The sequence below is a fragment of the Oncorhynchus masou genome, chromosome 21 (genome assembly GCF_036934945.1).
Source record: "Oncorhynchus masou masou isolate Uvic2021 chromosome 21, UVic_Omas_1.1, whole genome shotgun sequence".
Taxonomy (NCBI): Eukaryota; Metazoa; Chordata; class Actinopteri; order Salmoniformes; family Salmonidae; genus Oncorhynchus; species Oncorhynchus masou.
The window spans coordinates 41,641,475-41,657,084 of NC_088232.1; the positions used below are offsets into that span (position 1 = coordinate 41,641,475).

Here is a 15,610-nt window from a genome sequence, read left to right on the forward strand (position 1 = left end):
GGTTCAGTGTGGTTGGTTGTGTATTTACTGGGAGGTGGAATCCCCACAGCTAACAGCTTCTGCATAGCTTATCTGATCATTTCTTATCTCATCTCTCCTCTTTTGGTCTTGTCTCCTGCACATCTAAATCCCACCTGTGTTCAAAGACACAGAAAGGCTTTCATGTAACACATGCTCTGAAATGAAACAGTACACAGTATGGCATCCCTGGGACATTCCCAGCTTCATATTAAAATCTAACTTTTACAGTTTGAGCACACAACAAGCACTGGTCATGTTTATAATTAGATGAATTGACATTCATGCGAACATGGACCCTAGCCCAACACCCTAGGAACAGTATCTGAAAGGATATGATGGGAATAAGCACTATGGCAATAGCATTACTTATACTTATTAAATCCTTTCCAAAAGTGAATAGGGCTGGGTTCCATGTGAATGAATTACTGTAATGTATTTGAAACTTGGACTTCCCCAATATGGCCAGCAGGGAGGGCCAACATATCTAAAATGTATGTATGCTTTTACAACTATTGAGACATGTTTTGCCCAGTGATTAGGCTTTTACGGCACACAATTCCCACTTGACACAGTTTGGATATAACTTTTTTTTATTTTAAATATCATATAGTATCATATGGCTTACTCTGTCATACAATAGATTAAGAATTGAATGCCAGGCCTCCCGATTGGTGCAGTGGTCTAAGGCACTGGATCGCAGTGCTAGCTGTGCCACTAGAGATCCTAGTATGAGTCCGGGCTCGGAATTGAATTCCATAACTTTTCATACATCTTGGAGGATGTATAGTATTGCACATCTTTATCTGAGACCAGGTTGCTTGCACGAAAAACCAAAGATAATTATGGGGAGAGTTTACTTTGGTGGTTAGGGGAACTGAAGACAAATGTTGGTGGTTAGGGGAACTAAAGACAAAGGTCAGGTGATTTTAAGTAGCAGGTTAGGTGAATTGGGTTAAGTTTAGAATAAGTGTTAGAGGAAGGGTTAGCTAAAATGCAACGGTTAGGTGAATTTACGTTGCAGGTTAAGTGAATTGGGTTAATTAAGTGATAATGCCCAAGAAGCTGGTGTTTGGAGGATATATTGGCACGGTTGGCCCAACAACACCCGTGCCGTGGGAATTATCACTTTTATACATGGGTTACCAACATATTCAAATAATGACTGACCTATTTTCAATAAAATCTTATTCAGGATCAGTGTCCCTTCCACGCGACGGTTGAGCTAACGTAGGCTAATGCGATTAGAATTAGGTTGTAAGTAACAAGAACATTTCCCAGGACATAGATATATCTGATATTGGCAGAAAGTTTAAATTCTTGTTAATCGAACTGCATGGTCCAATTTACAGTAGCTATTACAGTGAAAGAACACCATGCTATTGTTTGAGGAGAGTGCACAATTTTGAACATGAAAGTATTTAATAAACAAATTAGGCACATTTGGGCAGTCTTGGTTTTAAAAAATGATCCGAAATACAATGGTTCATTGTATCAGTCTAAAACGTTGCACATACACCGCTGCCAAAAAGTGGCCAAAATCTAAATTGTACCTGGGCTGGAATAATACATTATGACCTTTCTCTTGCATTTCAAAGATGATGGTACAAAAAAAACATTTAAAAAATTGTTGTTTTTTCTTTGTATTATCTTTAACCAGATCTAATGTGTTATATTCTCCTACATTCCTTTCACATTTCACAAACTTCAAAGTTTTTCCTTTCAAATGGTACCAAGAATATGCATATCCTTGCTTCAGTGCCTGAACTACAGCAGTTAGATTTGGGTATGTCATTTTAGGCAAAACATTTTTTTTAAAGGGGCAGATCCTTAAAGTACTATTTCATCTTTCCACAAAATATAGTTCTGACACATATCTAGGGTTGCTACCCAAGCCGGCTGGTTTTTCTTTCTATCATTCAGTTACCGGAGATGCAACCCAGTCGTTATGTCTTTTGTTCTGTATCTATGGATGTGACCCAGTCATTGGTTCTAAATGTTCTATTACCATACTGGCTGGCAGCGTTCTTATCCCTTGCTAGCTAGCCAACTACGGCTAATTTACAGTCACATCTAAAACAGTGCAGCCAGAATAACATTAAAGTAGCTGCATTGGCATTTGTTTAAGCTGTTTTCTAGTGGCATTTATTTGGATACATTCGTAAGAATGAGCTAATGATGCGCGATTTCAACTGGCACAGCAAAAATGCACTCTCGTCAGGTCACTGATGTTCAGAGCTAGCCAAAAACCGCTAACATTAATAAACGTTTTACCTGTTTTCGATTGACATTTATTTGTATATGTCCATAAAAATTACGCTGATTCATTTCAACTGGCTGAGAAAAGCTGCCTCCCTGCCTTTGTCTCATTCCAACCCCTACACGTTCATTAATTACTATGGGACATGAGATCTAATTTCAGTTTTGAAACAATGTTACAAATGTCAGAGACAGACCACAAGTTTTATGCAAATCTCCACTATTGAAAACCAATTGTTAGTCTAAAAGAAATGAGAGCTCATTTCTAGATGCTTTTTACAGTGGAGAAATTGGCTGGCTGGGCTGATGAGACAGTGGATTGCGCAGTGAGATGGAACAGAGTAAATAGGCATTTCAATATCATAGCTTTAGCCATTGGTAATTTGTTGAATAGACACCTGCTGGAATATGGTTTTAACACATCAGCGTCCAAGATTAGAACCACCCGTTGTTTAAATGTATAATAAGTGTTAGGGGAAGGGTTAGCTTAAATGCTACAGTTGTCCCGGATGCAACTCGTACATATAACCTTAAGATTGCTAAATGGTTGTGGATTACACCCGCCTGTCCAACCTCTTTTGTTTATGTTTCAAGTAATTTATTAGACTAATATTAGGTATCATAGACTTGGAGGTGCTCAGAAAGATGAAAAGTAAATTTCGTATTGCTCTGAGGCCAGGCTGTGCAGAAAAGTGCATTACAGCTCTGCATGAACAATGTGTGATTTATGTCATATATCACTGTGACAGATATGAACACATTTTACCTGTAGCTGCAGGTGGCTCTGAAAATGAACCAAGACTACCTACTATATGTGCTTGAAATCCGTTAATACCCGGAAGACGACACTCTGCAGTGAGGGAGTTTAAACATTTAAGAGGTTCACTGAGACGGGTAGAGGATCTTTATCGCTGCGCATTTGGAAACACGCGCTTGGGCACTTGGTATGCGCTTTTTCAATCGCTGTAGTCTACAAATAGTCTGCATGGATTGGTTCTATCAATTTTTTTTGTTTCGCATTTCGATTGTTGTATAGTTTTTTCTATTATCGACTTTTTTGTAAGCAGCATTTCGGGCAACCATGAGTAAATCAGGAAAATTAAAAATAAAGAATTTGTTTCATAAAACAAAGTCACTGGATAAAGAAAACAAGGACGGGGAAAAGCACAAATTTAAAGATGCAACTTCATATGGCGATGGAGAGCTTGCGAGCCCAGGCCCGAGATTACCGTCGAGTCCCGGATTTGTCAGCCCCGTCAGCCCCCTGGATGGGCCGCTGCATAGGAGTCCAGCAAGTGAAAAGAAGAAGAAGCGGTTCTTGTCCTTGCAGCTCAAGAAGAAAGGCTCAAAGGAGGAAGGGCGCATCGACGACCCACTGTCCTATAACGGTGCTGACGAGCTCCACAGCTTCAGCAGTAACATGTAAATTAAACCTTTATTTACCTTATCGAAATTGTGCTCACTAGGGTAGGTCTATTATCACCTTGATTTGTGTACCAGGATACACCATTTAGTGCTTTCATAAATTATTAAAACGTATTCACCATTTTGTTGTACAGCCTGAATTCTAAAGGAATTTCATGGATTTATTTTTCTCATCCATTTACACACAATACCCCATAATGACAGTGAAAACATGTTTGTAGAAATGTTTTCAAATGTATTGGAAGTGAAATACAGAAATATCTCATCTACGTAAGTATTCACACCCCTGAGTCAATACTTTGTAGAAGCACCTTTGGCTGTGATTACAGCTGTGAGTGTCTTAAGTGCTTTCCACACCTGAATTGTGCAACATTTGTCCATAATTTTTTTCTAAATTCTTCAAGCTCTAAATTGGTTGTTGATCATTGCTAGAAAACCATTTTCAGGTCTTGCCATAGATTTTCAAGTAGATTTAAGTCAAAACTCTAACTCGGCCAGTCAGGATTGTTCACTGTCTTCTTGGTAAGCAACCCCAGGGTAGATTTGGCCTTGTGATTTAAATTATTGTCCTTCTGAAAGGTAAAGTCATCTCCCAGTGTCTGGTGGAAAGCAAACTGAACCAAGTTTTCCTCTAGGATTTAGCCTGCGCTTATAGCTCCATTCTTTAAGTGTTTTTCAATCTGCCCCTTTTTTAAATTTTCACCTAAAAAGACATACCCAAATCTAACTGCCGGTAGCTCAGGCCTTGAAGCAAGGATATGCATATTCTTGATACCATTGTAAAGGAAATACTTTGAAATTTGTGGAAATGCGAAAGGAATGTATGAGAATATAACACATTAGATCTGGTAAAAGATAATACAAAGAAAAAAATAACAGTTGAAAAAAAATCATTTGTACCATCATCTTTGAAATGCAAGAGAAAGGCCATAATGTGTAATTCCAGCCCAAGCGGAATTTAGATTATGGCCACTAGTTTTAGACTGATCCAATGAACCATTGCATTTCTGTTCAACCGTTTGTATCAAGACTGCCCAAATGTGCCTAATTTATTTATTAATAACTTTTCAAGTTCAAAACTTTGCACTCTCCTAGAACAATAGCATGGTATTATTTAATTGTAATAGCTACTGTAAATTGGACAGTGCAGTTACATTACCAATAATTTAAGCTTTCTGACAATATCAGAAATGTCTATGTCCTGGGAAATGTTCTTGTTATTTACAACCTCATGCTAATCACATTAGCCTATGTTAGCTCAACCATCCCATGGACGGGACACAGATCCCATAGAGGTACATTTTTTATCGTGAAAAACTCCACCGTTCTTAATGATTACAAGCATACCCATAACATTATGCAACCACCACTATGCTTGAAAATATGGATTTTGGGGTAAATTTGGATTTTCCCAAAACATAACACTTTGTATTCAAAACAAAAAGTGAATTGCTTTCCTTTTTTCTTTTGCAGTATTATTTTAGGTCCTTGTTGCAAACAGGATGTATGTTTTGGAATATTTTTTATTCTATACAGGGTTCCATCTTTTTACTCTGTCAATTAGGTTAGTATTGCGGAGTAACTACAATTTTGTTGATTCATCCTGTTTTCTCCTATCACAGCCAATAATCTCTGTAACTGTTTTAAAATCACCATCGGCCTCATGGTGAAATCTCTGAGCGGTATCCTTCCTCTCCGGCAACTAAGTTAGGAAGAACACCTGTATCTTTGTAGTGACTGGCTGTATTGATACACCACCCAAAGAGTAATGAATGCTCAAAGGGATATTCGATGTTTGCTTTTTGTATTTTTCACCCATCTACCAGTAGGTTCCCTTCTTTGCAAGGCATTGGAAAACCTCCATGGTCTTTGTGGTTGAATCTGTGTTTGAAATTCACAGCTGGACTGAGGGATCTTACATATTCAGTATGTGTGGGGTACCGAGAAGAGGTAGTCATGTTAAACACTATCATTGCACATAGAGTGAGTCCATGCAACTTATTATGTGACTTGTTAAGCACATGTTTAGTCCTGAACTTATTTAGGCTACCATAACAAAGAGGTTGAATACTTATTGACTCAAGACGTTTCAGCTTCTCATTTTTTATACATTTGTATGTAATCCATTGTAAATTCAGGCTTTAACACAGCAAAATGTTGAAAAAGTCAAGGGGTGTGAATACTTTCTGAAGGCACTGTAGGTAGCCTAGATTTTGTGGTTAAAGGTAAGACACAAAATAGATAGGCCTACCTATCCTAGTTTGCCCCCAATTGTTCATGTCATCCATTCATGTCTTACCGTGCAGCCTACCTGCGTTGATACCTGTCAGCACCTGCTTGGTATTCAAATGTACAGTTAGCCAGCATTTAGGCTATGATATAGGCATCTAATCTCAGGGAGAGTTATACTTCTGACAACAAATTAATATATAGACTGATTTCAACAGTATGATTTACCTACCCTAAAAGCCCTCTATAATTAATTATTGGGGATTTTACTTTATTGAGCAATAAGTTATGCACAATCAGAGATGTGATTAAGAATAGCTTAGCTTTTAAATCACTATGGAGTTATCCCAGATCCTCAACTGATGGCCTAATCCTTATCCCACTGTCTTGTCTTATATATTAAGCAATATCAGAACTGGCTACACTGAAATGGAAAACTGTCATTTCTACAGTAGTTTGGGGGATATCAACAGTAAAATACCCTGAAACATTTTACTGCAGCATACTGTAAATGATGGTGCATTGTGCGAAAATGTGGTGGGCAGGGAAAGAATTTCTCATTTTCAAATGGTACTGTTATTTCACCACTGAGGTATAAAGAACTGGAGACTGCGTCCAAGATGTCTGACCGTTGTTTTCAACATAATCTACTCACGCTCGCATACACTGATTCATGGACTGTCTATATTTTACACAGCCCAACTTCACATGCACACTAGTATTCAGAGCGCACAGGAACCAGCATGAGCAGCGACAATATCATCACATCATCCAAAAACATGGCAGTCATTGGATGAATATAAAATGTTAATATCTTCAGCTGTGAGTGATGGAAAAGAAATCAGCCTGTGAAAATGCTGTACCAATTTAACTGGTACAGTATGTGGTTATAATGCCCAATCAATTTGAAATACAGTATATAGGGGACAGATTGCATTTTGCCATGTCCTTTTGGTCTGTTTTGCCTTGTAGTCGCTGCCGGTTTGGAAGCCTTTGTTAAGGACTCTAGAAGTGCAAGTGATATAAAACACCATATATTCATTCATATGCTGTTAAAGGCAAACACTTTACCTAGCGGCCAAGCTGCTTGTCCCAATCCCTTGTAATTACAATAAAATACTGTGAAATACAAACCCCTTCCCTCAATGAATTTCATCTATCCATTCATTAATTCATCACAATTACGGTAGAATTGACTTTTTGACAGAATAGTCCTAATACAGTACATTTTACAGTATTGTACTGTGTGTCATTACTCAGTACTTTTTTTGATACCATATTTATATTACAGTAGGTGTACTGTAATATGAAATACATAATTTTACTTGACACTGAGCTGCCTGTAAATTACTGTCAATTTCACGACCACTCCTTTACAGTGTACTTTCTTTATCAAATAATGTGTGATTGCTCATGACCTGCACAGTGTAACAATAGCTATTAGGTGTGTGTGTGTGTGTGTGTGTGTGTGTGTGTGTGTGTGTGTGTGTGTGTGTGTGTGTGTGTGTGTGTGTGTGTGTGTGTGTGTGTGTGTGTGTGTGTGTGTGTGTGTGTGTGTGTGTGTGTGTGTGTGTGTGTGTGTGTGTGTGTTAGCAATGTAGTTGGGATCAGCTACTGGATTTCAACAGATATAGGCCTATCTGGTATGGCTGGGTAATATGTAATTTTCATTCCAAACAATGAGTCACAAGGAGTTGGCAAGATAGCACAAACAGATCTGGGACCAGGCTCGGTAATATGCACTTCTCCATCTGCACTCTGTACACTTATAAACATAAACTGAGCTCCTCAAATATTTACGTAGATTAAAATCCTGAATCCCGGGTAATCAAATCAAATTGTATTTGTCACATGCGCAGAATACAATAACAGGTCTAGACCTTACAGTGAAATGCTTACTTACAAGCCCTTAACCAACAATGCTGTTTTAAGAAAAAATAAGTGTTCAGTTTATTTTGTAAATACATTCTTCAGTAAACAATAAATAAATACTGTAACAAAACACCACCAGACCAGACATATGTTTCTCAAGTTAAACTAAATAATCCTCCTTATGGTCTTGTGTGTCCTACCACACCGGAGGTGTTTGTCGACTGAAATGTGTTTTGATGTATTAATTTCATTTTAAACGCAGAGCAGAATGAAACTTTTTCCCCGTGGCAGTTTGTACAGGTAAACCAGTGAGGTGTCTTGTTCCTGCTTGTCTAGTTCGGACTTGCGCCGGTTTTGTTAACTGTTGAAGGCAGACAAGTCAATTCTGTTACCAGTTGCTTCCTATACTTTCAGTGCATTTTTTCACCGAAGGTGGGTAAACTGTCGCGCAAAATACAAATGATGGACAAACTGCATTTTACTTGTGTTTAGCCTCTACACCACTGATTGTACATGGTGGGACTCACAAGGTGCTATCCAGTATAATTGACCTTGCAAATATGCATGTGTTCATTGCTTACATCCGCAATGAAAGGCTCATTGTCCGTCCTCCCTCCCTCCCAAAAGCCTCTAAGGGATGAGAAAGCCAAGCCTATGGGTCCATAGCTTCAACCCCACAGCACACACAGACACTTACACACACCAACTAATTAATGGACTGCTGAATGTACAGTTGAAGTCAGAAGTTTACATACACTCAGGTTGGAGTCATTAAAACTTGTTTTTCAACCACTCCACAAATGTCTTCTTAACAAACTATAGTTTTGGCAAGATGGTTAGGACATCTACTTTGTGCATAACACAAGTCATTTTTCTGACAATTGTTTACAGACATATTATTTCACTTATAACTCACTATATCACAATTCCAGTGGGTCAGAAGTTTACATACACTAAGTTGACTGTGCCTTTAAACAGCTTGGAAAATTCCAGAAAATGATGTCATGGCTTTAGAAGCTTCTGATAGGCTAATTGACATAATTTGAGTCAGTTGGAGGTGTACCTGTGGATGTATTTCAAAGCCTACCTTCAAACTCAGTGACTCTTTGCTTGACATGAGAAAATCAAAAGAAATCAGCCAAGACCTCAGCCAAGATTGTAGACCTCCACAAGTCTGGTTCATCCTTGGGAGCAATTTCCAAATGCCTGAATGTACCACGTTCATCTGTACAAACAATAGTACGCAAGTATAAACATCATGGCACCACACAGCCGTCATACCGCTCAGGGAGGAGATGTGTTCTGTCTCCTAGAGATGAATGTACTTTGGTGCGAAAAGTGCAAATCAATCCCAGAACATCAGCAAATGACCTTGTGAAGATGCTGGAGGAAACAGGTACAAAAGAGTCCTATATCGACATAATTTGAAATGCCACTCAGCAAGGAAGAAGACACTACACCAAAACTGCTGTAAAAAAGCCAGACTACGGTTTGCAACTGCACATGGGGACAAAGATCATACTTTTTGGAGAAATGTCTTCTGGTCTGATGAAACAAAAATAGAACTGTTTGGCCATAATGACCATCGTTATGTTCGGAGGAAAAAGGGGGAGGCTTGCAAGCCGAAGAACACCATCCCAACTGTGATGCACGGGGGTGGCAGCATCATGTTGTGGGGGTGCTTTGCTGCAGGAGGGACTGGTGGATATGGTGTGGATATATTGAAGCAACATCTCAAGACATCAGTCAGGAAGTTAAAGCTTGGTCATAAATGGGTCTTCCAAATGGACAATGACCCCAAACAATCTTCCAAAGTTGTGGCAAAATGGCTTAAGGACAACGAAGTCAAGGTATTGGAGTGGCAATCACAAAGCCCTGACCTCAATCCCATAGAACATTTCTGAGCAGAACTGAAAAAGCGTGTGCGAGCAAGGAGTTCTAAAAACCTGACTCAGTTACACCAGCTCTGTCAGGAGGAATGGGCCAAAATTCACCCAACATATTGTGGGAAGCTTGTGGAAGGTTATCTGAAACGTTAGACCCAAGTTAAACAATTTAAAGGCAATGCTACCAAATACTAATTGAGTGATTGTAAACTTCTGACCCACTGGGAATGTGATGAAATAAATAAAAGCTGAAATAAATCATTCTCTCTACTATTTTTCTGAAATTTCACATTCTTAAAATAAAGTGGTGATCCTAACTGACCTTAGACAGGGATTTTTTTATTAGGATTAAATGTCAGGATTTGTGAAAAACTGAGTTTCAATGTTTTTGGCTAAGGTGTATGTAAACTTCCGAAAAAACTGTAAGAGATGGGGCAAAATGAGTGGCTAATAAGTCTGGCTGAGCAACTAACTGGCTGATTTACTCTAAGTTAAGAAAATATGTGACTAAACTCAGCAAAAATAATAAGAAACTGTATTATGAAGCCAAGATCAATTATATAACAAATGGTGTAAATTGATATTTTATAGGAAATTATGGGCAGAATGACAAATTGACCGATTGCTTCACTTCTTGTTTTTATGAGAAATGTTAATGTGTTGGAAATTCAAAATTGTTACACACAGCACTGACACTTACACTTACCCCATCAGACATGTCACCAGGGGTCTTTTCACAGTCCCAACATGTGACCTACTTGTTGTGTGTATGTACTGAGATGTATGTGTAACTGATTTTATTTTATTTACCTTGGCAAGTCAGTTAAGAACAAATTCTTATTTTCAATGACAGCCTAGGAACAGTGGGTTAACTGCCTGTCCAGGGGCAGAAAGACAGACCTTGTCAGCTCGGGGATTTGAACTTGAAACCTTCCAGTTACTAGTCCAATGCTCTAACCACTAGGCTACCCTGCCGCCCCATAGATTCCCACACACCAACACTACATGTTAATGTTCTTAAATGTATGTCAATTGTAAAGTATTTTGTCTGTAATGTCTTTTTAGTTACATGTCGGACCCCAGTAAGACGAGCTGTCACCACTGGCTTCAGCTAATGGGGATCCTAATAAATCAAATTTAATCAAATTAATTCAGAGACAATGTTGTTTTCCTCCTACTGATACCATCAAAGAAACACAGACCATTCAGTTTACATAACATAACAAACCTTCTACCGTTCTCTGTCAACAACACCTTTACAACCCCATTTTTTAGCACCCTATAGTAGCTAGTACTATCCTTTATTCTCAGTCATCAGGTATACGTTTTGCAGTAGCTTTTACCCTCTTGAATGACATGTCTTCTGCTCAAAATAAGTGTACGGTCTCAAATGGCCCTCAGCTGAAAGTGTGTACGGAGTAGTCATACAATCCTAGAATAAGGATATGGAATGATATCCTTCTGGATTGTTAGGAGGCACAGTTGCCAGACTGCAAGCCAAAAGTGTGTGAGATGTAGTGTGTTGCTACAGTGGTTCATGGCTCCAGCATGCCTGAAGTTATGGTTGTGGGTGAGAAAAGACATGTCACATACTATTTGCACTGTGCCATAAGGTTATTTTGTACTGTAGATGCTTTTGGTAAACTTCAGATTCTTGCTTGATCATCCATCTCCATTTCAACATTTCTAACCTAGTAACCCATGGCTTTTAGTTCTAGCATTTCTTCAGCTTCCCTTTCTAATATCTGCTGCCCTGCTGACCCATATTGGAATTCTAAGACCAACCATACCTGAAACAGAGTCCCTTTGGAATTCTAAGACCAACCATACCTGAAACAGAGTCCCTTTGGAATTCTAAGACCAACCATACCTGAAACAGAGTCCCTTTGGAATTCTAAGACCAACCATACCTGAAACGGAGTTCCTTTTTTGTTTGGCCTTACTAATTTTCCTTCATTCGAAGTAATAGTAGGAAGTGATGTTTCGGTTTTAGATAGAACCCACATATTCAGTTTGCACAGTTTGACCAAACATTCACAACCTTACAGCTTGAATAACTGTATTTTTATTTTACTTCTATGCGTATCATACTGTACTGTACTGTAGTGTATAGAATCGATAGATCAATTTAGGCCTACAGCTTTTTGTGATAGAAAGGGTTCATTTTGATTGACATGTGTTTGCTCTCTTTCTGTGTGCTAAAGTATATGAATTGAGTAATGGCATTTTTAAGCAATAAGGCCTGGGTTTGTGGTATATAGCCAATATACCACAGCTAAGGGCTGTTCTTAGTCATGAGGCAGCACTGAGTACTGCATACAGCCCTGAGCCATGGTATATTGGCCATATACCACAAACCCATGAGGTGCCTTATTGCTATTATAAACAGGTTACTAATGTAATTAGAACAGTACACAAGTAGTGTTGCGTCATACCAATGGTACCGTATATTGTCTCATATACCACAGCTTTTAGCCAATCAGAATTCAGGGCTCAAACTACCCTGTTTATAATAAGTAATAAGGCATGACAGCCCATGGTATATTGTGGATTACACACAGTTAATGGGTGTTCTTAGGCCTGGTGCAATGCAGTGTAGGCCTTTGAGTACTGTATGTATATTTGTGTTCATCCGTGTATGCACTTTGTGGTTGTATTGTACATTTTACACTATGTAGTAAGTTAATGTTTTGGACAGGAGCAACATAAGAGCATGAATGAGAATATTTTTGTTTAATTTCTCTCCTGTAGTCCTACTCCCCCAACACGCATGTTTCGCCACGATACTGAATCAGAACTTGAGGCTATGAGCTTTATAGACAAGTCTTGAGCAGTATGGCTGAGTGAACTCGTGTTTGATATTCTTTCTAGCCTCTGTACTGACAGTTCTCCAGTATGATGTGTCACAGCCACGTTGTGGTGTGTGCCTGGGAGGAGGATGTGGAGCAGGGCCAGGTAGGTTGGAGGATCAAGTGAAGCAATTTCTAACACACCACATATCCTATGATTTATTTACTGTATGATTCATATACTGTATGATTCATATCCTATGATTCATTATACATTTGAATGATTGGATGTCATTGTCTATAGGTTTTGTGGGAATGTGGCAGTTCAGGTACAGATTGTGTACATACAAACAGAAGCTGACACATATAGTATCTGTAATAACCAGTTCTTTGCACGTCTGTTGATGGAGTTTGCCAGGGGAACAATAAACAGAAGCAGCCTGACTGCCAACTGCTGCAGATATGAGTCAGTCTGTCAGTGGTCTCTCTCCAGCTCCCTGCTTTGACTTTGATCCCAGCTGACCAAGGGAGAGTGTTTGTATGCAACTTCCTGTAGAGCGAAAGGAAAGCTGCCACAATGTTTGACTGATAATATTGTGGTGAGACGCAGCATGCAGACACAGTGGTGAAGTTCATCATCTGACATGATGTTTCAGAAATATCAATAAAATGTGTTGATTGATCACCATTGCAAGACATTCTAGATGGTTCTACTGTAGTTCCAATCACATGATTCATATCCCCCAGGCTTGAACCGCTTTTCTTTATCAGATAAATCTGCAGTAAATCTCCTCTGATGTGACATTATTTATTCACATACCTGCCCCTTGTTCCCTAGATCAGCAGAGTCGCTCCAGAGGAATGCACGAAGCCAGCAAAGTGACAAATAGTGCCTACTTTAGGACCATTAGATAAGACATTGATTCTCCATTCTGTCTATGTCAGCTCATTGATCCCTGTTTCGTTACATCAATTCGGTGCCTTTTGAGAAGTTTAACTTGAATTTTTATATATATATATATATATATATATATATATATATATATATATATATACAGTGCCTTGCAAAAGTATTCGGCCCCCTTGAACTTTGCGACCGTTCGGCCACCTTGAACTTTGCCACATTTCAGGCTTCAAACATAAAGATATAAAACTGTATTTTTTTGTGAAGAATCAACAACAAGTGGGACACAATCATGAAGTGGAACGACATTTATTGGATATTTCAAACTTTTTTAACAAATCAAAAACTGAAAATTTGGGCGTGCAAAATTATTCAGCCCCTTACTTTCAGTGCAGCAAACTCTCTCCAGAAGTTCAGTGAGGATCTCTGAATGATCCAATGTTGACCTAAATGACTAATGATGATAAATACAATCCACCTGTGTGTAATCAAGTCTCCGTATAAATGCACCTGTACTGTGATAGTCTCAGAGGTCTGTTAAAAGCGCAGAGAGCATCATGAAGAACAAAGAACACACCAGGCAGGTCTGAGATACTGTTGTGAAGAAGTTTAAAGCCGGATTTGGATACAAAAAGATTTCCCACGCTTTAAACATCCCAAGGAGCACTGTGCAAGCGATAATATTGAAATGGAAGGAGTATCAGACCACTGCAAATCTACCAAGACCTGGCCGTCCCTCTAAACTTTCAGCTCATACAAGGAGAAGACTGTTCAGAGATGCAGCCAAGAGGCCCATGATCACTCTGGATGAACTGCAGAGATCTACAGCTGAGGTGGGAGACTCTGTCCATAGGACAACAATCAGTCGTATATTGCACAAATCTGGCCTTTATGGAAGAGTGGCAAGAAGAAAGCCATTTCTTAAAGATCCATAAAAAGTGTTGTTTAAAGTTTGCCACAAGCCACCTGGGAGACACACCAAACATGTGGATGAAGGTGCTCTGGTCAGATGAAACCAAAATTGAACTTTTTGGCAACAATGCAAAACGTTATGTTTGGCGTAAAAGCAACACAGCTCATCACTCTGAACACACCATCCCCACTGTCAAACATGGTGGTGGCAGCATCATGGTTTGGGCCTGCTTTTCTTCAGCAGGGACAGGGAAGATGGTTAAAATTGATGGGAAGATGGATGGAGCCAAATACAGGACCATTCTGGAAGAAAACCCGATGGAGTCTGCAAAAGACCTGAGACTGGGACGGAGATTTGTCTTCCAACAAGACAATGATCCAAAACATGAAGCAAAATCTACAATGGAATGGTTCAAAAATAAACATATCCGGGTGGTAGAATGGCCAAGTCAAAGTCCAGACCTGAATCCAATCGAGAATCTGTGGAAAGAACTGAAAACTGCTGTTCACAAATGCTCTCCATCCAACCTCACTGAGCTCGAGCTGTTTTGCAAGGAGGAATGGGAAAATATTTCGGTCTCTCGATGTGCAAAACTGATAGAGACATACCCCAAGCGACTTACAGCTGTAATCGCAGCAAAAGGTGGCGCTACAAAGTATTAACTTAACTCTTGGAACTCCCCATCCCGGATCCGGGATCGTGACTAAAGCCTCAGGCTCATTAGCATAACGCAACGTTAACGATTTCTGAAAATCGCAAATAAAATGAAAATAATGCGTCTGCTCTCAAGCTTAGCCTTTTCTTAACAACACTGTCATCTCAGATTTTCAAAATATGCTTTTGAACCATAGAAATTGACTAATTTGTGTAAGAGTATGCAAAGCTAGCATAGCATTTTGAGTAGCATTTAGCACGCAACATTTTCACAAAAACCAGATAACCAAATAAATAAAATCATTTACCTTTGAAGAGCTTCTGATGTTTTCAATGAGGAGACTCTCAGTTACATACCAAATGCGCAGTTTTTCCTGAAAGCGTCTGTGTGTAGGAGAAATCGTTCCGTTTTCTACATTGCGTCTAGCTACCGAAATGAACCGAAAATTCAGTCACCTACAACGTAAAACTTTTTCCGAATTAACTACATAATATCGACCGAAACATGGCAAACGTTGTTTGGAATCAATCCTCAAGGTGTTTTTTCACATATCTCTTCATTGATATGCAGTTCGTGGAAGCTTGCTTTCCTCTCTGTATCCCATGGAAAAATACTGGCAGCTGGCTTTTGCGCACCAATTTCGGCGCAGGACACCGGGCG

At 39.2% G+C, this 15,610-nt stretch overlaps 1 protein-coding gene across 1 annotated transcript in view; it reads left to right on the forward strand.

Annotated features, from left to right (window-relative positions):
- The first annotated feature begins 3,152 nt into the window (after nt 1–3,152).
- The window catches only part of LOC135508363 (beta/gamma crystallin domain-containing protein 1-like), a 61,522-nt gene continuing 49,064 nt past the window's right edge, over nt 3,153–15,610 (forward strand). The window contains exon 1 of the mRNA XM_064928492.1: nt 3,153–3,699. Within this exon, the coding sequence (XP_064784564.1) occupies nt 3,359–3,699 (341 nt within the window). The 5' untranslated portion in view covers nt 3,153–3,358. The remainder of the gene's footprint in view (nt 3,700–15,610) is intronic.